This window comes from Lissotriton vulgaris, chromosome 7, assembly GCF_964263255.1.
Source record: "Lissotriton vulgaris chromosome 7, aLisVul1.2, whole genome shotgun sequence".
Classification (NCBI taxonomy): domain Eukaryota; kingdom Metazoa; phylum Chordata; class Amphibia; order Caudata; family Salamandridae; genus Lissotriton; species Lissotriton vulgaris.
In genome coordinates this window covers 551,534,723-551,561,596 of record NC_141695.1, presented here as the reverse complement: position 1 = coordinate 551,561,596, position 26,874 = coordinate 551,534,723, and the positions used below count along the sequence as shown (strand labels likewise).

General features: G+C 47.1%; 1 protein-coding gene across 7 annotated transcripts in view; it reads right to left on the bottom strand.

The window, feature by feature from the left end:
• MYH10 (myosin heavy chain 10) overlaps positions 1-26,874 on the bottom strand; it is a 1,221,191-nt gene that overhangs the window by 472,346 nt on the left and 721,971 nt on the right. For all 7 annotated transcript variants that reach the window (XM_086930637.1, XM_086930640.1, XM_086930641.1 and 4 more), the window contains one exon: positions 10,731-10,937. In XM_086930637.1, the coding sequence (XP_086786763.1) occupies positions 10,731-10,937 (207 nt within the window). The remainder of the gene's footprint in view (positions 1-10,730; positions 10,938-26,874) is intronic.

Below are 26,874 nucleotides of genomic sequence, written 5' to 3'. Positions count from 1 at the left end.
TGAGTTTGCGTGCCACCAGCGGAATCAGAGGTGCTGGGGGAAAAGCGTACGCAAATTTGCCTGACCAGTTCATCCATATCGCATTGCCCTGCGACTGTGGGTGTGGGAACCTGGCGGCGAAGCTTTGGCATTTTGCGTTCTCCCTTGTGGCGAACAGGTCTATCTCCGGATGACCCCACCTTTGGAAGTACGGTTGGAGTACAGATGGATGTATCTCCCACTCGTGCATCTGGTGGCTGTGCCTGCTGAGCAGGTCCGCCATCTGATTGTCCTTGCCCGGGAGATGCTCTGCCATGAGGAAGATGTTCCTCTGAATGGCCCACTTCCACATGCTCTGCGCCAGATGAGACAGCTGCGGAGAGTGTGTGCCTCCCTGCTTTTGAATGTAGTACATCGCCGTCATGTTGTCCGTCCGAATCAACACGACCTTGTTGCACAGATGTACTTTGAAGGCTTTTAGTGCCATGAAGATCGCCATCAGTTCTAGGACATTGATGTGCATCTTCCCCTGTTGCTGCGTCCATAGTCCCTGCACAGCGTATTGGAGTACATGCGCTCCCCATCCCTGGAGAGAAGCGTCCGTTGTCAGGATAATCTGTGGCACAGGCTCTTGAAACGGTCGGCCCTTGCAAAGGTTTCGTGGATTCCACCAATGCAGAGAGTTGTATGCCCGACCGCTCACCAACACTAGGTCTTTCAACTGGTTGTGAGCCTGAGTCTACTGACGTGCCAAGCACTCCTGACGCGGACGCATATGTAGTCTCGCGTGCGGGACAATCGAGATGCAGGAGGCCATCATGCCTATCAACTGCATGAACACTCTTGCTGGAAGCGAGTGTTGAGGTCTGAATTTTTGGATCAGCGATTGAATGCTGTCGATTCTCACTGAATTCGGCTGTGCTGTAGCCGCCAGAGTGTTTATGGTCGCACCCAGATACTGCCGTATGTGGGCGGGCTGGAGATGGGACTTTGGGCAATTTAGTGAGAACCCCAGATCGTGCAGAAGGTGAATGGTTTGGGACTCGTGGTCGGTGCACTGCTGGGCCGACTTCGCCTGAATGAGCCAGTCGTCCACATAGGGGTAGACGTGGTGTTCTGACGTCTCAGATGCGCCGCCACCGTCGCTAGGCACTTTGTGAAAACCCTGGGTGCCGTGGTGACCCCAAAAGGCAAAACCTTGAACTGGTAGTGTTGGTTTTGGATGGTGAACCTGAGGTATTTTCTGTGTGAAGGATGTAGTGGAATGTGGAAGTACGCATCCTTTAGGTCCAGAGTTGCCAGGTAGTCCCCCTGTTGAAGCAGTGGAAGAACCTCCTGCAGTGTGAGCATGTGGAAATGCTCTGATAGGATGTAAAAGTTGAGTGGCCTGAGGTCTAGGATGGGCCTGAGGGATCCGTCCTTCTTTGGAATCAGAAAGTACAGGGAGTAAACTCCTGCACCTCTTTCCTGCAAGGGCACGCGCTCTATCGCCCCTTTTTGCAGCATGACTGTGACTTCCTGCTGCAATAAGTGTAAGATGATTCAGAAAAGGGGGTGATGATGAACAGAGTGTCTGAATTAAGCAGACCACTCTTACCCAGTCCAAAGATCAGAGCTTGATCCATCACCGTTTTTTAGCTCACTGCACCATCCCAGCTCAGAACTTGGCTATATGCAAACTAGTCTGACCCTGGCCCAGTGCATCATGGGAACAGGGCAGACCAAACTACCAAGCCAATTCTTATACTGGGAAGGAAACAAGCTACCGGGGACCGGTTTCTGGCATTTCAGCCGTCTTCGGCCCGGCTTGCTTGAATCCTGATGGTGCAATGAGCAAGGGACTCACATCTGAGTATACCCTTCCACGGTTATGGTGGACAAAAATGATTCAGAAAAGGGGGTGGTGATGAACAGAGTGTCTGAATTAAGCAGACCACTCTTACCCAGTCCAAAGATCAGGGCTTGATCCATCACCGTTTTTTAGCTCACTGCACCATCCCAGCTCAGAACTTGGCTATATGCAAATTAGTCTGACCCTGGCCCAGTGCATCATGGGAACAGGGCAGACCAAACTACCAAGCCAATTCTTATACTGGGAAGGAAACAAGCTACCGGGGACCGGTTTCTGGCATTTCAGCCGTCTTCGGCCCGGCTTGCTTGAATCCTGATGGTGCAATGAGCAAGGGACTCACATCTGAGTATACCCTTCCACGCTTATGGTGGACAAAAATGATTCAGAAAAGGGGGTGGTGATGAACAGAGTGTCTGAATTAAGCAGACCACTCTTACCCAGTCCAAAGATCAGGGCTTGATCCATCACCGTTTTTTAGCTCACTGCACCATCCCAGCTCAGAACTTGGCTATATGCAAATTAGTCTGACCCTGGCCCAGTGCATCATGGGAACAGGGCAGACCAAACTACCATGCCAATTCTTATACTGGGAAGGAAACAAGCTACCGGGGACCGGTTTCTGGCATTTCAGCCGTCTTCGGCCCGGCTTGCTTGAATCCTGATGGTGCAATGAGCAAGGGACTCACATCTGAGTATACCCTTCCACGCTTATGGTGGACAAAAATGATTCAGAAAAGGGGGTGGTGATGAACAGAGTGTCTGAATTAAGCAGACCACTCTTACCCAGTCCAAAGATCAGGGCTTGATCCATCACCGTTTTTTAGTTCACTGCACCATCCCAGATCAGAACTTGGCTATATGCAAATTAGTCTGACCCTGACCCAGTGCATCATGGGAACAGGGCAGACCAAACTACCAAGCCAATTCTTATACTGGGAAGGAAACAAGCTACCGGGGACCGGTTTCTGGCATTTCAGCCGTCTTCGGCCCGGCTTGCTTGAATCCTGATGGTGCAATGAGCAAGGGACTCACATCTGAGTATACCCTTCCACGCTTATGGTGGACAAAAATGATTCAGAAAAGGGGGTGGTGATGAACAGAGTGTCTGAATTAAGCAGACCACTCTTACCCAGTCCAAAGATCAGGGCTTGATCCATCACCGTTTTTTAGCTCACTGCACCATCCCAGCTCAGAACTTGGCTATATGCAAATTAGTCTGACCCTGGCCCAGTGCATCATGGGAACAGGGCAGACCAAACTACCAAGCCAATTCTTATACTGGGAAGGAAACAAGCTACCGGGGACCGGTTTCTGGCATTTCAGCCGTCTTCGGCCCGGCTTGCTTGAATCCTGATGGTGCAATGAGCAAGGGACTCACATCTGAGTATACCCTTCCACGCTTATGGTGGACAAAAATGATTCAGAAAAGGGGGTGGTGATGAACAGAGTGTCTGAATTAAGCAGACCACTCTTACCCAGTCCAAAGATCAGGGCTTGATCCATCACCGTTTTTTAGCTCACTGCACCATCCCAGCTCAGAACTTGGCTATATGCAAATTAGTCTGACCCTGGCCCAGTGCATCATGGGAACAGGGCAGACCAAACTACCAAGCCAATTCTTATACTGGGAAGGAAACAAGCTACCGGGGACCGGTTTCTGGCATTTCAGCCGTCTTCGGCCCGGCTTGCTTAAATCCTGATGGTGCAATGAGCAAGGGACTCACATCTGAGTATACCCTTCCACGCTTGAGGTGGACAAAAATGATTCAGAAAAGGGGGGGGGTGATGAACAGAGTGTCTGAATTAAGCAGACCACTCTTACCCAGTCCAAAGATCAGGGCTTGATCCATCACCGTTTTTTAGCTCACTGCACCATCCCAGCTCAGAACTTGGCTGTACGCAAATTAGTCTGACCCTGGCCCAGTGCATCATGGGAACAGGGCAGACCAAACTACCAAGCCAATTCTTATACTGGGAAGGAAACAAGCTACCGGGGACCGGTTTCTGGCATTTCAGCCGTCTTCGGCCCGGCTTGCTTGAATCCTGATGGTGCAATGAGCAAGGGACTAACATCTGAGTATACCCTTCCAGCCCTGATCTTTGGACTGGGTAAGAGTGGTCTGCTTAATTCAGACACTCTGTTCATCACCACCCCCTTTTCTGAATCGTTTTTGGCCACTATAGGCAGGGTATACTCAGACATGAGTCCCTTTCTCACTGCACCATCAGGATTCAAGCAAGCCGGGCCGAAGACGGCTGAAATGCCAGAAACCGGTCCCCGGTAGCTTGTCTCCTTTCTGGTGAAGAATTGGCTTGGTAGTTTAGTCTGCCCTGTTCCCATGATGCACTGGGCCAGGGACAGGCTGATTTGCATATAGCCAGGTTCTGAGCTGGGATGGTGCAGTGAGATAAATAATGGTGATGGATCAAGCCCTGATCTTTGGACTGGGTAAGAGTGGTCTGCTTAATTCAGACACTCTGTTCATCACCACCCCCTTTTCTGAATCGCAATAAGTGCAAGTGCTCGTCGGACATAGGACGGCTCTTTGGGGGTAGGTTGGGTGGAGTGGATGTGAGCTCCAGACAATAACCGTATTGGATAAGTGTTCTGACCCACCTGTCCGTGGTGATGGACTTCCACATAGGCAGGAACTGCTGGAGTCTCCCCCCGACCGGTGTTGCGTGGTCGGGGGGCAGTGACAAGGCGTCACTGTTTGTTGGCGGTGGAGGACCTGGAGCTGTTGTTTCCACGTCCTCTGCCCTTGACGTTGTTGCCACGGTATCCACCCGACCTTTGTTGGTATAAGAAGTTTGGGTGTTGCTTTTGTAGAATTGCGTTGACTGTGAAAGTTGACCCCTTGAGGTGCCTCTAGTATTGGAGCGACGAAAGGACACACCCCGAAACTGCTGGGATTGCAAGGCACCCATAGACTTTGCAGTGTCGGTGTCCTTTTTCATCTTCTCAAGGGTGGTATCAACCTCGGGGCCAAACAGGTGATCTGGGTTGACCGTTTTGGTTCAAGATGGTAGTTTGAATGTCCGGCTTGAACCCAGATATCCTCAGCCATGCAGGTCTACGAAGCATAACGCTAGTGTTAATTGCGCGCGCGGCGGTGTCAGCCACGTCCAGAGCGCACTTAATGGAAGCATTGGATATAAGCTTCCCCTCTTGTATCAACATCTCTGCCGCTTCTTTATATTGATCGGGTAAGTGCTGTAAAAGGGTCTCTAGAGTATCATAGTGTGCCCTGTCATAACGCGCTAGTAGCGCCTGTGTGTTGGATATGCGCTATATGTTGGCTGCCTGAGCCGCCAACCTCTTCCCTGAAGCCTCAAAGACTTTTGATTCCTTGTCTGGGGGAGGAGCATCACCCGTAGTCTGTGAGTTGGCCCGTTTGCGTGCATTGGAGACAACCAGGGATTCCAGAGGCAACTGTCCCTTAATATAAGTAGGATCAGTGGGCGCTGCCTTGTACTTCTTGTCGATTCTTGGGTTGATGACCCTCGCCCGGGTGGGCTCTTTGAACACCTCAGCCGCGTGCTTCAACACCCCCTTCAGCATTGGCAGAGTCTTTACAGTCTTTTCAGAGACCGAAAAGGTGTCAAAGAGAAAGTCGACGTCCACTGGGTCAGCATGGAGCTCGACGTCGTGATTGGCTGCTGCCCTCTCGATGAGGGCATTGAAAGCCGCAGAGTCCTCTGTGGGGGAAGTCTTGGCTGAGAAAAGCTGAGGCTCCTGTCCTGAATGCGGGTCCCCAGGATCGCCACCTGCAGACCATGGTTCAGTCACATCCTCTGGGTCTGTGTAGACGGGATAGCTATACTTATCCCCGTCGTCGCCGTCACCTGCCTCTACATTGGAATGAGTGGGTGAGAGTTCGTGAGCCTGTGGTGAAATGGGCTCCATCAAGGCAGAGGCACCAGCAGAGTCCATCTTTCTTTTGAGTGGAATCTTGTACGACTCCAATTGTGGGTCAGGGGTGATCTTTCTCTTTAGGAGGGAGAGCCTGCCCGTGTCGGCGTCGATGAAAACCTCCTGACGCTCCTCTTCTGTCAATTGTCGTTGCCGTGGGCCCGGGACCACCAACGACGGCTTCCGCGTCGAAGACACCTTCACGGGCACTCCGGCCTCCGGTTTAGCTGCGAAAGCGATCGGCGCCGTCTTAGGCGGCAAGGTGAAAAGTATCGGCGTCGGCGCCTTCGCCGGTTTCTCCAGAGGCTTGGGCGGCACAGGGTCCTTCGGCTCGACTGCTGCGGCCCCCTCCCTAATTCGTTGTAGGGACTCCGTAACCTTCTTAGTGAACGAGGCGGAGGGACGCACCGGCTCGAGAGAGTCTTTTGCAGCTGGTTTCGGGGTGGCGACCGACGATGCGCCCTTCGGAGTCGACGCACTTGGCGTTGCCCCCTTGGTTTTGTCGAGTGGAAGCGAGGTAAAGAGGGACTTGGGGTCGTCCTGCCGCTTCTTCGGATCGAGAGTGGACTTCTTATGGTCGTCGACCTGCTTTTTGTGATCGAGTCGACCCTTGCTGGCGTCGACCGTCTTCGGCGCCGATGCAGCTGCGTCGGTCCCCTTAACCTTTGGCTTTGATGCAGTAGCCTTCGGGTCGGCCATTTTGGCGTGGCTCTTTGGCTCGACGGCCATCTTCGATTTCTTCGGCGCCGAGGCCTCCGAAGTCTTCGACCCGACCAGCGCGATCCGCACTTTCGGTTTCGATATCTCTGGCGACGAGACCGTGGGTTTCACTTTCGGTTTTGGATGTACCGGGAGTGATGCGGTATCAATGTCCGTGGCCGGGCCGGAAGGCGGAGCCGTGGGACGTACATCAAGGTCTCGGGTAAGGCCCGAAGGCGATCCCTCGACCTGGGCCTCATGATGTTGGATGGCCCCGGAGTCAGTCTGAGGATGCTCCTCGTCCGAGCTATCCTCCACGGTGGCAAGGGCCCCGTCGTCGTCCCCTACCTCCTCGACGACTTCATCGAAATCCTTGGTCTCTGCGTCGTAGTCTTCCTCGACCTCCGACTCGGGTTTAGATTTCGTGATCTCCTGGATATCGTCGTCCCCGACATCCCCAGCTTCAAAGATGTCCGTAGGAGGTGGTGCAGATTGCTGGGCCTCCAGGCGCGCAGCTCGGCAGAGCTTGAGTGTCTTTTTGGACCGGAACCTGGAACAGGCCATACATTTGGCCTCGTCGTGGTCCGGCGACAAGCACTTGTTGCACACCGGGTGTACATCGATATGCGGGTACTTCGAGGCACACACCGGGCATCGTTTAAATGGACTTCGTTCCATGATGGAAGAGGTTGGAGCGTCGAGTAGGCCTTTCCGCGCCGAAAGCACGCGGAAGAACAATGTCGGTTCGGAGCCGAGGAAGTTACGAACCCGAACGAGAGACAATACCGACGCAAGTCCTAAAGACCTTTTGGTCTCAATAAAAGTAAAGTTAACAACTATCGATTCCGACAGAGGGAACCGAACACATCCGAACCCAATGGCGGAAAAAAACAATCTGGGGATGGAGTCGATGCCCATGCGCACTGTAGTCCAGGAGAGGAGCCACCTATCTCGTGATACTTCGAAGACTCTTCCAGGACAACAATGTGCAATCATCCGGACCCAACACTAGGCGGCGATCTATGCACAGATATGAATTCAGCAGCCCACATGCCTCGAACATATGTATTCGGTATTTTCCGATTCGGATATTTACCGATTCCTATTTTCCGATTCGGTAAACATGAATTCGGTAAAATCCGATTCGTTTAATACCGATTCGGTGTTTTACCGAATGGTATTTTCCGATTCTGTACGTTTTTCATCACTTACATCTCAATTCTCATTTTCCGGTCGGTAATGGCCGGAATTACCGAATTCCGGCCGTAACCGACCGGTAAATGCCTACCTACATCGGGCCCTAGAAGTTTTATGTGGCTACAAAATACAACTTTTTGTATGCTTTTAACAAGATTAATGCAGGCCTTCTTAAATTATGGTTCCTTTTTTGACGTATAGTACAGGCCAGATTTGTGGAAATGGATACTGTTGAGACCCCGAAATCACTTCCCAAACTATTTACTTCTCAAAGACAACAACACACTACACCAACCCAACACCCCACTGCTAGTCTGATTTAAAGGAACTGTGGGCTCCAAGAAGACACTAGAGTCAATTATCTACTACACATACCTCAGGCTTGGAAATACAATCCTTCAGAAATCACATACTCAACTTGGTATAGATTTGTGGCCAAAACACATCACTACCCCTGAACAAATAAACAGGTTGGTACAACTGCCTTACACCTTCTTGCTCCTTTTTCTGGTGATTATTCCAGCTGCAGATTCCTCAATCCTGTGACTATAACCCAAGCGTCTGACTAGATCCGGAAAAATAAAACCAGTACTCCTTTGCGCTGGCAGGTGGGGTCATGCAGCTCAGGACATGACGAGCTGAGGTGCATATGAGAGCCAACCATGCACGCTAACGTCTACATGCTTTCCTAGAAGATCCTGAGAAGCACAGCCTATTGGCAGATTGGCATGACTAGTGTGTAGGTCTCTAAATTGGGATAATTCTAGATAGAAAAAAAACATGTTCACAGAGAGGGGAAGTGGGAAGGTAAGTGTGAAGGTAAGTAACTTGTTCTTCTGATGGATACTTCTAATGGCAGACTCCTCATCTTGTGAATGTATACTTTAAAAGAAGATCCCAAGGTTGTGGGTCCGAACTGGTTCAGACCAAAAAGTCCTGCAGAACAGATGGGTAAAATACCCCTTTTGACGAGTTGGCTACTGAGGCAGTATTGTTTCATGAAAGTGAAGCCCACACAGCCGCTTGATAAATATCCATGACAGGCATACCCTATCCAGTGGTAGTAGTTTTGGCTCTGGTAGAAGGAGCCAGCAAACCTTCTAGAGGCTGCTTTTCAGCAATGCTTAGAAACTCTTAATGCAGAGAGCAATCCATCGGCTATGATCCAATGGTGCACTGCCCTGCTCTTATTTGTCCCTGGGAACACCACAAACCTCCCACCTGATATTCCTTGGTACAACCTGTATAAAAGCTTAGTGCTCTATTAGAGATCAAACGATGGATCCTCTTTTTTCCTTAGAAGGATGAGGGGGAGCAAAGAATGCCGAAGGGTGATAGCTTGCCAGACATGAAATGGAGTGACCACTCTTGACAGAAAGGAAGTCTTTAACACCAACGTACCGGGGAATTATGTTGTATGAGCTCCAATTCCCAAAAGTCCTGACACAGAGTTCTTAGCATTGGTAAAAAGATTGAGCCAGGGCTTCCCCTATTGATGGAAGATACCTTGCACCATTTGCCATTTGTGGTGCGCTAAGCAGCAGCGTTAGAGTTCAGCTGCACTGGCGTTTAAAGATCCCACGAGTTGGTTTATCACCAGAAAAACTCCCTGGCGGTCCTGCTCCTTCCAGCAGCACTGAGTCTCTTTACAAAGGAGTCAAGATCCCACATCACTCTGCTTGTTGCAGTACTATATGGCTTTGGTGTTATCTATCAGTAGCTGCACCAGTCTTCATCTGATGGTAGGCAGGAAGGCCTTCAGCACCCAGCGAACCAACCTCAACTCAAACAAACTGATGTGGAATGGAGCTTTCACTGTAGATCGGAAATATCTCATCTCCATATCTCCCAACCAGCTTCCCTATCCTAGAAGTGATGCATCCATAACCACTGTCAAATCTGGGAGGGGTAAAGAAGGGGGCCTGCTACTGATCAAATCATGGCCCCGCAATCACCACTACAGGTATTGTGCAATCTCCTCTGAAACCTGGATAAATCTGGCAGATTGCCCTGGTGCCGTGCCCACTGGCACTTCAGGGCCTACTGCAGAGCTAGCATGTGCCATCTGTGTAGGCAGTGACCATTTTTGTCATGGCCACCCCCACTTTTTCCCACTAGTACTGATGTTTTACAAATGATGGGCACTGGATCCCTGCTAACCAGTCCCCAGGGCCAGTACTCTTTCCCTAAAAACAAGCTAAAATGGTCTAATTGTACTACAATCACCACACACTTTAGCACCACAGTAAGTACCCAGTAAATGGTACCCCTAGTACTTAAGTATGGGTACTAAAGAGGGTCACTAAGGGCTGAAGCATGTATTATGCCACCATAAGGGACCCCCATACAAACAGTATATAGGCTGCCATTGCATTTGCAGGCTGCGTGGGATGGTGCAAACCATGTGTGAAAACAATGGTTCCGTCACGACCACACCCAATTGTGGAATGTCCAGCACCGGGGGGAAATCGGGGCAGCACGCAAGGTGTTAAGCTGTCACTGTCACACATTAAAAAAGGTAACACCTGTAGCTCACACCATTATAGCTTTGGGTGGACTTGAATAGTTTGAATTGTAACACTTGTAGGGATGCCACGGTTAGTAGTTGTGTTGGTACTGTCACTGACAGCAGCAACAGGCGGTGCAGACTTTAGTGGCATAGCGAAAAGGGCCCTGGCACTTCCTTTTTTACAAATTAAAAACTGTACCAGATAGATAGTTGGAGAGCCAGGAGTGAGAGTAAATGGTAAACTCTGAGCAGTAACAAATTGCTAATGGCTGTATATTTATAGCGTCACTCTACTGCCATTTAGTGTTAGGTTTGGAATATTACAAATTATGTTTCTTCAAAGTCTAGTTCTGGTTTCAAGTGTGTGACTTGCGAATCTTAACTATGTTCAATTAAACTCACAAGACACAGGCTTCACTTAAGATGAATTTTTCTGCAGTCAGGCAGATATTCTTGCAAAAATACCAAATGCTATACTTAGATGCTACCATTTGTCATCTCACAATTCCAAGAAAGCACCTGCATGATTGGTATTTACATAGTTTAGCAAGTGTAAAGATCAACCCAAATAAAAAACAAACCTGAATATGGGTCTGCATCTTTTTCTTTTCATTTTGCAGCCCTTGGTTCCGTTCTTCCTCCTCTTCAACCCGGGACTCTAGGTCATGCAGTATCTCCTCCAGTTCTTGCTTTTTGGCTGCAAGGCGGGCTCTCATCTCTTCTGCTTCTGCAAACAGCTCTGTTTCTGCCTGCAGCTGTTCAGCCAGAATGTTCTTCTCCTCTATAAGCTTTAAGGTTGGAAAAGAAAAGATGGTATTTCAATTCAGAATTCATAATCACATAACAGAAAAAACACACAGACTAGTAAACATGCAATGTGTGAATATATACAAGGATACTACAATAATTCTAGCTCCTTCTCACAAAGGGAACGCCAAATAAAAAGTCAATCATATGAAATAGTTTAAAAAAATCCACCATAACCAATGCTCAAACAAAACCTAAGTAAATCATAAATAATCAAAGCCCACAGATCCATAATCCAGTAGCAAAGTATTAAGCCTAGTGTTACTATGTGCATTTCATAGAGTAAGTACTATCATACTACAGCAGAATCTGGGAGTTACTGATGAACAAATTACTTACCTTTGGTAAAGCTCTTTCTGGTGCATACTCTAACTGCAGATTCCTCACCTTTATGATATCTACAGGCGCCAGACTGGAACTAGAGAATTTATTTATTTATTTATTTATAGTCTTGTAGCGCGCGTGAATCAGCCCCGAAGGGGTATCTCCGCGCGTGGCTTCTGAGTGAGATAGACAGAACTAAAGATAAGGAGGGGCAAAGGGAAGGCTAAATTAACCCTGTGTGAATAGGTAAGTTTTCAATTTCTTCCTAAAATTGAGAAGGTTAGAAGTTTGTCTTAGCTGGGGAGGGAGGGAATTCCACAGCAATGGGCCTTTAAGGGAGGGAGCACGGCCACCCTGTCTCGCTCTGTTTACTTTGGGTACATATAGCAGCATAGTGTTGCTGGAGCGTAGAGTGCGTCCAGGAGAGTAAGGAAGGAAGATATCTTTCAGATATTTGGGACCGGACCCATAGATACATTTATGCATGATGCAGCAGAGTTTAAAATTTACCCGCTGTTGCACTGGGAGCCAGTGAAGGTGGGAGAGGAGGGGACGGGAAGGGGTGCGGGGGGGGGGCATTCAGGATAAGTCTTGCCGCGGTGTTCTGTACCACCTGCAGTCTGCGCAGTTGTTCCTGGTTGGCGGAAATGAGTAGGCTATTGCAATAGTCCACCCGTCCAAGGACTAGTGCCTGAACCAGCGTCTTCCTATAGGTGTTTGGTAGGAAAGGGAAGATACGCCGTAAAAGACCAATTGTACGGAAACATGTTCCCGTAACCTGGCTGACGTGATCTTTCATAATCAGAGTTTGGTCTAGGCGTACCCCCAGGTTTTTGATGGTTTGTTTGGGCGCTGGGACAGGTCCAAGCTCAGGTGGCCACCATTCCGGGGACCAGAGCAGGGTGGCACCTCCAAACAGCATGACCTCTGTTTTGGTCACGTTGCATTGGAGGAAGTTCTGGGCCATCCAACCTGCCACCGCTCTCATACCGTCTTGGAAAGAATGCATGACTGCAGGTGTAATAGTTTGAAAGGGGAAAAGCAGCTGAGTATCGTCAGCATAAGAGATTGGTGAGAACCCGTGAGATCTAATAATCTCTGCCAAGGGGGCCACATATACGTTAAATAATGTGGGGCTCAAACATGAGCCCTGTGGCACCCCCTTGGTAAGCTTCCTGCAGACAGATTTATGGGAGCCTAATTTGACACCTTGCTGTCTGTCTTCAAGAAAGCTTTCCAGCCACGCAAGAGCGGTCCCCTCTACTCCAGCTCCCTTCAGACGGCCGAGAAGAATTTTGTGCGACACCGTGTCGAAGGCAGCGGACAAATCCAATAGCACCAGAATCACTGAGCTCCCTCTGTCAAGTGACGTTCTGATGTTATCTGTCACTGACAGAAGGGCTGATTCGGTGCTATGGTTGGGCCTAAAACCAGATTGTGAGTGGTCTAGGCCGCCCGCTGCCTCGATGTAATTGGACAGGTGTGCATTAACATGTTTCTCGGCCATCTTGCTGTAGTAAGGTAGAAGGGAGATAGGACGGAGGTTGGAAAGCTCCGTCCATGGGAGAGCCGCGTTCTTGCGGATAGGGTTCACCACTGCTCTTTTCCATTCAGTTGGTACTTTTCCCTCTTTAAGAGACTGGTTGATAATATCCTGAATGTAGGGGGCTAACAGGGTACGAAGGGGGGTTAAGGTTTTAACAGGAATAAGGTCATCCGGTGATCCAGATTTAACTTGGGTCATTATTGTGTCAAGCTCTTCAGTGTTAATAGGAGGGAATGTAGTTAAGGTAGGGTTGGTGTTTTCATTGAGGGAGGAGGCATTTAGGGAATCTCCATTTGGTTGAGATATTAAGATTTTTCCATAGATGGATTCTATTTTGTTTTCAAAGTAAGAAGACACTTCTTCACATAGACTTTGTGAGAAGTCATCTGGACATATACATGCCATGGGTTTTACAAAGGTTTCAAGAATCCTGTACAGTTCTCTGGGAGAATTATCAGCTTCCATAAGCTGTTGAGCAATGTTATTTTTACGGGCAGCCTTGATATGTTTATAATAGTTGGCTTGGGCTGCACGATGTGCCTTTTTATTATCCTCAGAGTGTGATTTCCTCCATCTCTTCTCTATCCTTCTACATTCTTGCATCTCTTTCCTTAGAGCCTCGGTGTACCATTTTTCCTGTTTAGCCACAGGAAACTGTCTGAATGTTTTCAAAGGGGCAATTTTATCAATGGCTGCCGTCAGAGTTTGCTGAAGCACAAATAACTTTTGTTCTACTTCGTCGGTGTCTCTGATCTCGGGTTTTTCCCATGCCTTTTCTAGCGCATCCAGTGTAAGTTTGTGCCACTGTCTACGTGTAGTGGAGGGAAGGGAGTTTTTTTGGGAACCTTTATTAACTTTAAAAATAGTAAACTGTAATAAAAAATGATCAGACCAGTGGACTTGAGTGGGTTTGTGACACAGTACATTGTCGAAGTTGGTGTATATCAGGTCAATGCAATGACCACCTTCATGGGTGGGATCCTGATTCTTTTGTGTAAGACCGATGGTTGTCATATCAGTCGACACATTTTTTGTCCCTGTGGATTCACATTGGTCAGTGTGGATATTAAAATCTCCGAGGAGAAGGAAATCTTCATTGGCCCGCATATAAGGGCCAAGTATCTCTACAAGAGATGTGGAGAAACTGGGGCATGGAAGAGGTGGTCGGTAAACCAGTGCACCTTTAAAGGTCTTTCTGTTGGGGAAGATGATTCTAAAAACCATTGTTTCCATATCTCTGCAACATTGTTTATCTAAAATGTCTAATTTAATGAACTCTTTATAAATTATAGCGACGCCACCGCCTGTTTTATCCGGGCGATCAGAGTGGTGAAGTTTGTATCCCATAGGTACTCCCAAAGTGATGGCAGAAACCGTATGGGGTTTTAACCAGGTTTCAGTAATGAAACATAGATCTGGGGACAGGGAATGTAATAGGTCCCAGATCTCAGTTTGGTGTTTAGGCATCGAACGAACATTCATAAGGATGCATTGTAGATCATTAAATGATTTAGAAGGTTCGTAAGAGTTATTAAAATACATTGAGGTATAATGACATTTGTGACACGAGAACGGGCCATCGAAACAGGGTCTCTTATCCTCTGCATAACACGGAGCAGAAAGTTGCCTCAATGAGGTCAGGAATCTAGAGTCATACCTGATATGTTTGGAAGCGCCGAGAGGCGGCATGATGTAAGAGGAACGCCTCGTCGCCTCGTCCTGTCGCGGACGGGCGCAGACGGGCAGCTCTTTGGCTGGTCTTCGGCTGAAATGAGGCTGCGCGCAATCGCTGCGCGCTTCCTGTGAGGCGATGGCTAAATAGCCCCCAGTTGAGCACTAGAGCGCTGACCGCTCCCGGAAGTGCCTGGCCCTCACCTGTCCGCCCTCCGCACAACGGTAATGAATTACCGAGTCGGACCGAGGCGGGCAGGCACAGGAATCGAGACCAGCACTCCGGATGAATATTAAAACAGAATTAAACAATTTGGAGCAGCACGCTCGCTAAAATCGTGCACAAGGACTTTTAAAAAATAAGATGGTTAAAAGCGCTATTATTTCAGCAACGCTCTTCCAGTTATGCTATAGTTTTACCAGCTCATCCAGTAGCCAGCAAGCGGAGTATGGACACTGCCACTGTCTTCCCCCGCAGCTGCGCTGACCTGAGGCTCCGCCTAAATAGCCCCCAGTTGAGCACTAGAGCGCTGACCGCTCCCGGAAGTGCCTGGCCCTCACCTGTCCGCCCTCCGCACAACGGTAATGAATTACCGAGTCGGACCGAGGCGGGCAGGCACAGGAATCGAGACCAGCACTCCGGATGAATATTAAAACAGAATTAAACAATTTGGAGCAGCACGCTCGCTAAAATCGTGCACAAGGACTTTTAAAAAATAAGATGGTTAAAAGCGCTATTATTTCAGCAACGCTCTTCCAGTTATGCTATAGTTTTACCAGCTCATCCAGTAGCCAGCAAGCGGAGTATGGACACTGCCACTGTCTTCCCCCGCAGCTGCGCTGACCTGAGGCTCCGCCTAAATAGCCCCCAGTTGAGCACTAGAGCGCTGACCGCTCCCGGAAGTGCCTGGCCCTCACCTGTCCGCCCTCCGCACAACGGTAATGAATTACCGAGTCGGACCGAGGCGGGCAGGCACAGGAATCGAGACCAGCACTCCGGATGAATATTAAAACAGAATTAAACAATTTGGAGCAGCACGCTCGCTAAAATCGTGCACAAGGACTTTTAAAAAATAAGATGGTTAAAAGCGCTATTATTTCAGCAACGCTCTTCCAGTTATGCTATAGTTTTACCAGCTCATCCAGTAGCCAGCAAGCGGAGTATGGACACTGCCACTGTCTTCCCCCGCAGCTGCGCTGACCTGAGGCTCCGCCTAAATAGCCCCCAGTTGAGCACTAGAGCGCTGACCGCTCCCGGAAGTGCCTGGCCCTCACCTGTCCGCCCTCCGCACAACGGTAATGAATTACCGAGTCGGACCGAGGCGGGCAGGCACAGGAATCGAGACCAGCACTCCGGATGAATATTAAAACAGAATTAAACAATTTGGAGCAGCACGCTCGCTAAAATCGTGCACAAGGACTTTTAAAAAATAAGATGATTAAAAGCGCTATTATTTCAGCAACGCTCTTCCAGTTATGCTATAGTTTTACCAGCTCATCCAGTAGCCAGCAAGCGGAGTATGGACACTGCCACTGTCTTCCCCCCCGAATTCTTCCAGTAATACCCCCACATACCAACAGGAGGAGCCATATGGCTCTGTGGTTACTCTATATCACCCTGGAATTGACACAGTAGTGCTACATATACTCAACTCCTGTGGGCTGATGCCAATTTCTTGCACTCTTCTCCTTCCGTGCCCTCAGAAACAGAGCTTAGAACAAATTGTCTGATCCAATTAGTGGACTTCTAACTTGGGACCTTTTTAGATGGTAAAGCAGCCACTTTGCAGAACGGAGTGGGGAGAGGGCAGTGAGCAATCTGCAGTTAGGTAAATTATCCATCTGAAACCTGAAATGTGGCTTCCAAAGGGTGCTACACGCCCCTGGAAAAAATGGTTTAACAATTGGTCTTCCCTCTTCTTCCTGAGTTCCAGTTGTCTACCTCAACAATAGGACAGCCCTCTCCCAAATTTTCCCCATTTGCTCTTCAAACGCTGCATCTAGGGCGCCAAGAGATAAAAAGGATAAGAGGTTTGATACCTCAGGCGCATAGGTGACGTCCTCAGAGTGTATTACTCAGAATAAGGAGTGCACATCTATTCTAGATATATTTAGTTTTTTTTGTAAATGCTGTATATATTGTGTACATGTATTGTTCTACATATGTGATTGTGATTTATATGTGATTTTTTTTGTCTCGATATATGTTGTGTATATACTACGTCCGATGTATATGTATTTGATTTTCTTTGTATCTAGCACCGTCCTATGACATGTATTTTATAGAACAATATTTAGTTAGATGTAAGAAATGTGTAAACGACAGGGTAATTGACTGTGCCTTGAAAAAAAAATAAAGTAGATTGATCCCTCCGCACTGTTTCTATTATACATCATAGACTATACAGCAGTTATCTCCCAAAGTGGTGGCTAACCTGTAGCCAATGCAGTCATCTGAAATAGTGTACGTAAAACTGCACACACTAGCTTGCAGTCTTGCTAACACAGCTACACAATAGTGTTTTGTGAATGGGTGAGATGTAGACCATGTTGCAGCTTTGCAGATGTCATCTATGGGTATATTCCCTAAGAATGCCATAGATGTCCCTAGTTTGCATGTGGAGTGTGCTCTAGGGGGAATTGTCAGTGTTAATTTTGCCTTTTCACAGCATGTCTGAATGCACTTGATTATCCACATTGCAATGCCTAATTTTGAAATAGGATTATCTTTATGTGGTGGCACAAAAGCAACAAACAGTTGTTTTGTCTTTTTGAAAGGTTTTGTCCTTTCTACATAGTAAAGTAGTGCTCTTTTCACATCTAAAGTGTGTAAAGTACGTTCTGCCACAGAATCTGGTTGAGGGAAGAACACAGGCAACTCAACAGATTGGTTGATATGAAAGCCAGAAATGACCTTTGGCAGGAATTTAGGGTTGGTCCGAAGAACAACTTTGTTTTGGTGTACTTGTAAAAATGTTTTTTATATGGTTAGTGCCAGAAGCTCACCCACTCTACTCAGTGATGTGATAGCTATGAGGAAAGCTACCTTCCAAGGGAGAAATTGCAGTTCACATCTATGCAATGGCTCAAAGGGTGGACCCATCAGTCTGGTAAGGACAATGTTGAGATTCCACACTGGAGCAGGTGGAAGTCTTGGAGGAATGATTCTTTTAAGTCCCTCCATAAATGCGTTAATGACAGGCACTCTAAAGAGACAGAGGACTGTTCTGTACGTATGCAGCTACTGCAGCAAGATGTAAGGGTATGGAAGAATATGCTAAATTGGAACGCTGCAGATGTAAAAAAAATAGCAACTGATGTTTTGAACTGAAGCACATCGATTTGATTGTTATTGCAGTATATCACAAATAGTTTCCACGTTGCTGCATAGCATGCCCTTGTGGTTAGACGTCTAGCCTTTTTGATGATGTTCATGCAGTCTGGCAGGAGATCAAGGTAGCCTAAGATTTCAGGTGCCAGATCGCAAGATTGAGATGACTGGGATCTGGATGACTTATCTCTCCATGGCTCTGAGTGAGAAGATTGGGAGTAGGATGTAATTTTTGGTGAGGAACTACTGAGAGCTCCAACAGTGTTGAGCCAGGGTTGCCGAGCCCATGTGGGAGCAAATTGGTATTAGTGTCAGGGACACCTGTCTGAGCTTCCGAACCACTCATGGAATGAGTGGGAGAGGTGGAGAAGAGTAAGCAAATATCCCTGACAAATCATCCATAGTCCTTTGCCTTTGGACAATGGGTGTGGAAGCGTGGATGCGAAACTTGTGTATTTTGAGTTTAGGTTTGTGGCGAGCAGATCTATGTCTGGAGAGCCCCACATTTGGAAGAATGGGACGAGAACTTGAGGGTGAAGTTCCCATTTGTGAATCTGCTTTCTTAGACGACTGAGCAGATCTACAATCCAATTATTTTCTCCTGGACGGTGTCCTGCCAGGAGATATATTTTGTGACGTATAGCCCATCTCCAGATGGTTTGGGCTAGTTGTGACAGCAGGAGATTGCCCCCCCCCCTGTTTTTGTATGTAGTACATTGATGTCCTGTTGTCTGTACGGATCAGGACAGCTTTGCTTATTAAATGTACTTGAAACGTTTTGAGCTCTAGAAAAATCGCTAGCATCTCTAGATGTTTTATGTGAAGCTACTTTTGCTGCAGGCTCCACATGCCTTGAATTGTATTAAGTTCAAAGTTTATTATGTTTTGGCTCTCAACGAGGGCCACATAAAAGGACATACAACAGATTCAAAACAAATACAAATACAATCATAATGTTCCATATACATATGTTATTCAAATCCATGAGTCGTCCATTAACGGGAGTACAACAAAAAGCTGGCACAAATCAATCAAGTGACGTATTAATAAATAGCTAAAAATCCTTTAAAAAAATTAAAAATGTAGAAGCAGAACATTTCATTTGGAGGCCAATATAAGGATTGTACAAAGATATTTACATTAGAAATACCTAAACGGAGGCAAATTGGTTTTAGCCATTTAAGGCGCAAAGTGCGGAGTGCAGGGCAAATCAGCAGAACATGCATGCGATCCTGTGTACTCAAATTACAAAAGTTACACATTTTAGATGATCCATACCATTTGGATAGGAGTACATTTAAAGGCAATAGATCATAGCGAAGGAGGAACCATAGTCTTCTAATGCCATGGGGTATATTCCATAAAACATAGGGTTGGGCTTTCTTGGCAACATATGAGTTAAGGAGAAGATCACAACCCCCTTTACCTTGTATTATATTCTTATCTGTTAGAAAGCATAGTTCCCACGATGCCTGTTTTAACAGGGTTTTTAGTTGCGATTGAGAATGCAGGAACAAAACACTTTCATCTAACTTCAGAAGAGTCACAGCTCTTCTAAAATTCTTTACAAGTTGTGAAAACTCTTTAAAGTTGCCTAATAATTCACTTTTGAGTAGGGCTCTCATCGTCCCCGGTTCTGCTCTGGCAAGAGAGGCCACCCATCGTACCAGGGCACATAATCCCTGCACCCAACTGCTCCTTAGCCCAAACTCGAGTCTGCAAGCAGCCAAAGAGCAATTAGTGTTTAGGGAGGACAAGGATCTTAAAAGTTTCCCTTCAATTTTATGGCAGAAATCCCAGAGTTTTAACTCTACAATTTCGATACCATAAAGAAGGGTAGCGGGGATCTTAGCCCTATATACCTCAAGCATACAGGCAAAATGTCTTTTACCGGTCGCTGAGTATAGTGTATTTAAGCCTTTACCATGTGCGAGGGCTTTTCGATAGCAATGTTCAATATGGGGCCTCTCGCTCAGATTAGCCGCGATGATTTTTCCCAAAAAGGTGTAGGTTTTGACTACCTCCAGCTTTTGGCCGCCAATATCCCACCCAAAATTTTCCGAGCTGCACTTCTTTTTCCCCCCTATGCACATGATTTTACTTTTAGATATGTTAATCTTCATAGAGTGGGAAACTGCAAAAGCGTGGAGTGCTTGCAACCTATTTGCCAAACCTTTAGGTGTTAAATCTAAAATAAGAATATCGTCGGCATACATCAGACAGGAGATAGAGGCCCCCCCTATCACTGGAGCGATACCCTCACAGACAGACACAGCTGCAGGTAAATCCTGCGTATATAGGGAGAACAAAAGAGGCGCCAAAAGACAGCCCTGTTTTAGGCCGTTTAGAGAGGGAATGCGATCGGAGAGACCCCTTTAACCCCCCTGCAGCACCCTACACCAGGTTTCCGTATGTAATGTACGAACAAGATCTAGCAGGTACGGGGGTACTCCAAGGGATGTTAATTTTCTCCACAGCGTTCTACGATCCACTTTATCGAACGCTGTGGAGAAATCAATGAAGGCTGCATAAACAAACCCCCCTCTCACTTGCGTATACTTGTCCGATATCACGTGAAGGGTGGTTAAATTATCTAGAGTGCCATGCTCCCTACGAAATCCCGTTTGTTCGAGTGGCAAAATATTATTCTCATCAACCCAGTCGGAAAGTTGATTTAAAAGACATTTCGCAAAAATCTTACCGACTGAGTCGAGAAGAGCAATCAGACGATAGTTACTAGGGATATCCCTAGCTCCCTTCTTAAAGATGGGGACCAATATACTACCCCTCCAAGATGCTGGTACCTTTTTCGAATCAAAACAGGATTTAAACAGTGGATAAAGAATTTTACTCCAAAGGAGGGGCTCCTGCTTCAGGACCGTCATGGGGAGTTCGTCAGGGCCCATTGCACCAGACGAGCGCATATTCTTTATGGCCGCTACTATTGTTTCCTCCGATGGATACTTAATTTCTCCTTCAGAAGTTAAATCAGGGAGACTAATATCCACTATAGTACCATTCCCTCCATAAAGCTCCCAAATGTAGGCAGACCAAACATCTTCGGCAATAGGAATTGGACAAGGGGTTAATCTATTGCCACATCCCTTCCCGATTATGGACCAAAATTCACGGATCTTACCATGCGCTACTGCTTCCCTTAGGTTAATCCATACTAAGTCTTCCTTCTCCTTTTTTAGTTTCGCTTTTAATCTAACTCTCTTTCTTTTTAACCTCGATATTTCTTTTTCCCGTTCCCCAGATCTACTTAAAAATTGGGCTCGGACTAATTTATTTATTTCTTTGTTCAGTGTGCACAAGGCACCCGCTTCGGGGGACAACTAGCCTTTTTTACATCCAGGATAATGTTCCGCATAAAGTTTTCAAAACTAACAATTTCCGAACCATACCAAGCATTCAGATCTGATATAGTTTTACATAAGATAGTATGCACCCCAGAGATTGCAGATGGGTTCCAGAAACATCTACCAGAGGATGCGTGGAAAGCTGTATCTTTACTATTAATAGACCATGATGCCGTACTAGGAGGTTTTAAGGAAATAGTCAGGAGGATTATATTGTGGTCACTCAATGTCGTGGGAACTATCATAAGGTCCAGGATGCGCGGGAACATGTCATAGTCCGAGATCGCATAATCAATAATAGAGGGCTTACAATGAGATTTATGCGTGAATTTCGCAGGTACATCAGAGGGGAATCTCCCATTTAAGATAAGCCCCTCTACTGCCGATAATTCTTCAAGAAGAATCTTCCCTCTTTTACTAGTTACTATTTTATCGGGAAAGAGGGGTTGTGGAACAAAATGTGCCTCTTCTTTGGCTTTATTTCTAAAAAGGTTCATACTGGAGTTAGATATTTTGCAGTTTAAATCACCCACTAGTATGACTTCTAGAGAAGGTGATATGTTTTTAATCTGGCCAATATATTGGAAAACCTGCTTCAATACACCATTAAAACACTCTTCTGGAGGAATATAAACATTGATAATTACAACAGACGATTTCTTTGGGAGTGTGGGAAGATTTGCTATGGTTATGGCTTGGAAAAGGTTACTAGGGTCAATATACTGAGAGAATTTCCAGTGCAATTTATTCGATAACAGGCACGCGATTCCCCCTTTAGCATGCCCTTTCTTGGATGCGACAGCCGGAACTTCCAACACAAAGTAGTCATTTCTAACATCAATATTATTAATACACCAAGTTTCTTGAATACAAATCACGGTTGCTTCCAACGTGAATAGGAACTCGAATTTCTATGGACTACTGTGTATCCCGGCTGCATTCCATGAGATGATTTTCAGTTGGTTGTTAAAGGTGCTGAAACAATTTGGGATTATCTGTGGATTTGGATGATAGGGCATTATGTAGCCAATTCCACCGATTAGAATCCTCTATTTGAGAGGAATTCTGAATCAGTGGAGGTGGTTTTACCTGGGAAACCAAACATTTCCCTTTTGCAACCCAAATCTTTAGATCTTCAAGTGGTGAAACAACCCCAGTTTGTCTATCATCTTTTGGGACATCCTATGAGAAGCGTCTTTATATCCAAAATTCAATATAGGTAAGACATCAATACCTGTACATTGGAAACTCTCTGCCTGTTGCAGAACCAAATTTACAATTATTTTAGAGTGAAATTTGACCCTTATACGCGAAACACTATTTCCCCCTAATAAAGAGACTAGCTCAATATCACTTGATTGAATAAGATGTAGCCTATCCATCTCACTAAAGCGTTTGAGCAATCATGCTCTATTTAGTGGTAAGTCAACATCAAATAGCGGAAGAAAATCCACCACATAAGTGTCCACATAAGATGTAACCTCTTTTCGCTCAGAAATGGGAAGTGGCGGCTCCCCTGCCCCAGCTGTGAGAGTAAAAGGAGAGGCCAGTGGGTTGAGTAACTCAAATTTAACTGGGTTTGCACTCCTTGAGACCAATCCTGGGGAAGATTTTAAGCCCAAACCGTCCTTTTGTGTTAAATCTTCCCTAATCGTGGGTAGAGGATTTCCAGGAGTCTCTGGGGCACGATAGGGAAGACTGGATTCTAAAACCACCATTGCGGTCGATGGGATAGGTTCAGTGGCTTTATCTTCCTTATCACTTAGGAATAAAGAGTTTTGGAAAATTATCCGCCTCTGTCTTTTCTTCTTATGTTTACGCACCGGTTTCCTTTTATTTCCTTTATATTTTTTGTGTTTTCCATTTTTTTCCTTTACTTCTAGGTTGACCTCGGAAAGTGCTTTTTTATTTTCCGAGCAGAAAATAGGAAAAAGTTCTTGTGGTACTTGGCAGTCAGGGCTAGGCATAATTTCTTCCACTACCTCCAGATCCACATTCATGATACAATTGGGTGCAGCAGTTACAGACGAACCCTTGACGATGTTGTCGTGTACTGGTACTAATACTGGTTCAGGGACCTTTATCTTGGAGTTTTCTGTGCACACCTCAGTTTCCCCCTTGTTCAGATTAGTAACATGCGTGAAGAGGGGGGTATTCCTCATTTCAGGTGCTTTTTGTACTAGGGTTCCCAAGATTTGTGTAACAGAGTCCAAAATACAGTCCGAGCTGCCTACAAATTTCCCCAGTAGAAATAATATGGAGGCTAACAGATGTTCCAATGCAATCAGGGATTCCGATAGAGGTTTATCTCCTGCCCCGACTGTAGGACAACTGCCGGAGAGATTGAGAATCGGACTCCTGGAAGTACTTAATAAGTCAGAAATACCTTGCCTATTCACTGAGGGGGTACTACTATAAAGTAGAAGCCCGGAAGGAGTCGCCCCCCCCAAAAGGTTTATTAGTTTCCGGAACAACCGGGCTGTCAGCCTTCACATAACGGCCACAGAGTTCGAGGTCAATGGAAAGCGGTGGTGAGGCTTGACCGTCCATGCTGTTCAGGGGTGACTCCAAAAGTGGACCAGGATTATTGACTTGAATGTCATTGCTAGAAAGTGCAAGAGAATTAATAACCCCACCCTCCTCAGAATGCACAAGGCAGGGAGTGTCAATGATTATCACTTGAGGTGGCTCAGAAATCACAGGAAGAGTGTTGGTATCTACAACTTGAGTATAGTTCTCTTGAATGTCAGGGGCTATAATATCCTTTCCAGCAGCCATTAGGGATTTATCCACCGGTTTTTCCCATAGTTCAAAGAGCTGACATTGCCCCTTTAGCAGCTGGTTATTCACGGATTTATTTCGCAAGGGATTTGATTTTGTTTTGGCACAAGTTCTTCCTCCCACCATTCTCCCAGAGCGAAGTTTTTTAGTCATCTTCTACAACAAGCTTTTCACACAACGTCGTTTGTGTAATAGTAATATTCCAGTATGGGAACAGTTAAAAGTTATATAAAGACCATAAAAAGTTGTAGGATTAAATCATAACGGCCAGCTTTCAGGTACTGTAAAACATGGGAAGGCTCAAACCCTCTCAACTCAAATATTTACTTCATCCGGACCAAGTAGAATAACACATGACAAATGAAATGTAAATAGCGGTGCCCAGCCCAGCCTACCTCAGCCACTGAGGGCCACAGAGGGCCCGCCCTTTGCCCGGGCTTCGCCCCGGGCGCTCCCGCGCGCTCCTGCGACGCGGTATAATACAATAGTTATATAGCGCCTGTAGCTGTGGGCGTGACGCTGGTCCGTCTCAGGTGTGCAGGTCCAGAGGGCGTGCTGGGATATGTAGTCCCCCAGAAAAGGTAGTCTGTGTTTGCAAGCGCTACTGCTGTCCAAGCGCTTCGATCCTACACCATGCCCCGGTGAGCTCCGTTGATCAGGGAAGGTTTACGCTTCAGAAATATGCAAATTCTGCTAACACCATCAGCCACTGTCAGCGCTGCGGCACCCGCGATAGCGGGTGCGGCGAGGTCGTTTTGTAGGCGCCTGCAGCTGTGGGCGTGACGCTGGTCCGTCTCAGGTGTGCAGGTCCAGAGGGCGTGCTGGGATATGTAGTCCCCCAGAAAAGGTAGTCTGTGTTTGCAAGCGCTACTGCTGTCCAAGCGCTTCGATCCTACACCATGCCCCGGTGAGCTCCGTTGATCAGGGAAGGTTTCCGCTTCAGAAATATGCAAATCCTGCTAACACCATCAGCCACTGTCAGCGCTGCGGCACCCGCGAACAGCGGGTGCGGCGAGGTCGTTTGTAGGCGCCTGCAGCTGTGGGCGTGACGCTGGTCCGTCTCAGGTGTGAAGGTCCAGAGGGCGTGCTGGGATATGTAGTCCCCCAGAAAAGGTAGTCTGTGTTTGCAAGCGCTACTGCTGTCCAAGCGCTTCGATCCTACACCATGCCCCGGTGAGCTCCGTTGATCAGGGAAGGTTTCCGCTTCAGAAATATGCAAATCCTGCTAACACCATCAGCCACTGTCAGCACTGCGGCACCCGCGATAGCGGGTGCGGCGAGGTCGTTTGTAGGCGCCTGCAGCTGTGGGCGTGACACTGGTCCGTCTCAGGTGTGCAGGTCCAGAGGGCGTGCTGGGATATGTAGTCCCCCAAAAAAGGTAGTCTGTGTTTGCAAGCGCTACTGCTGTCCAAGCGCTTCGATCCTACACCATGCCCCGGTGAGCTCCGTTGATCAGGGAAGGTTTCCGCTTCAGAAATATGCAAATCCTGCTAACACCATCAGCCACTGTCAGCGCTGCGGCCTTGAATTGTATGCATATGGAGTTGAGCTCCCCAATCAGTGAGCAATGCGTCCGCTGTTAGCACTATCTGTGGAACCGGATCGATGAAGGGCAGCCATTTTGAAAGGTTTTGTGTATTCCACACCTGCAGAGAGCAATGGATGCGGAAGTCCACCAACACTAGACCTGATAACAGACCCTAAACCTGGTTCCACTGACTTGCTAAGCACTCCTGAAGGGGACGAATGTGAAGTCTTACGTAAGGGACTATTAGAATACAAGACGCCATCATCCCAAGTAACTGCATGAACAGTCAAGCTGGCAGTGTTGAGGCTGAAACTGACCGAGTAGAGTCTGCATGTTGTGGATTCTGGCCAGATTGGGTTAGTCCAAAGCCTTTGTGTATGTATTGTGGCTCCTGTATGTAGGATGGCTCCAGATGGGATTTGGACTGGTTTACTGTGAATCCAAGATCATGAAGCAACTGCACTGGTTTGTGAGTGTGACGTAGACCGCTTTCTTGGGAGCTGGCTTTTATGAGCCATTCGTCCAAGTATGGGAAGACGTGAATGTATTGTCTTCAAAGATGAGCTGCAACTACTGACAGACACTTGGTGAAAACTCTGGGTGGCGCAGTTACTCCGAATGGGAGCACCTTGAACTGCTAGTGTTGTCCTGCTACTACAAACCTGAGGTACCTGCGGTGAGCATGATGTTTTGGGAAATGAAAATAAGTGTCCTTTAAGTCCAGTGTGGACAGAAGTTGCCTCTTTGAAGGAGCAGGAGCACTTGCTGGAGTGTGACCATGTGAAAGTGGTCTGAATGTATAGATTTAGTTCTCGGAGGCCTAGTATAGGCCTGAGAGACCCGTACTTCTTGGGAATCAAGAAGTACAGGGAGTATACCCCGGCCCCTCGATATTTTAATGGGACTGGTTCTATAGATCCTTTCGCTAACAGAGAGAGAACTTCTTGCTTTAGAAAGGTAAGGTGTTCCTGTGACATTGCGTGTGATCTTGGAGGAATGTTATGGGGAGTGTCTAAGTTCCAGCCAGTAACCATATTGGATAATTTGCAAAACCCATTTGTCTGAGGTGATTGTGTTCCAGAAAGGGAGAAATTGGGGGAGACGTCCTCCGACAGAAGTTGAATGATCGGGGGGTAGCGGAAGGAAGTCAATGCTTGTTGTTTGCAGGGTAAGTGCGTGTGGAGTTGCCTCTGCCTCTTCCTTTACCATTGTTTCTCTAAAACCTCCTCTGAAATAGCCTCTTGAGGACGGCGATTGGTTGCTGTCCTTGTAGGAGGGGGGATTTTCTATGGAAATATTTTTGACGCCACCCCTGTAAAAGGAGCGCCGAAAGGAACCCCTATTTGCAGGTAACTGCAAAGCCCCCATGGACTTT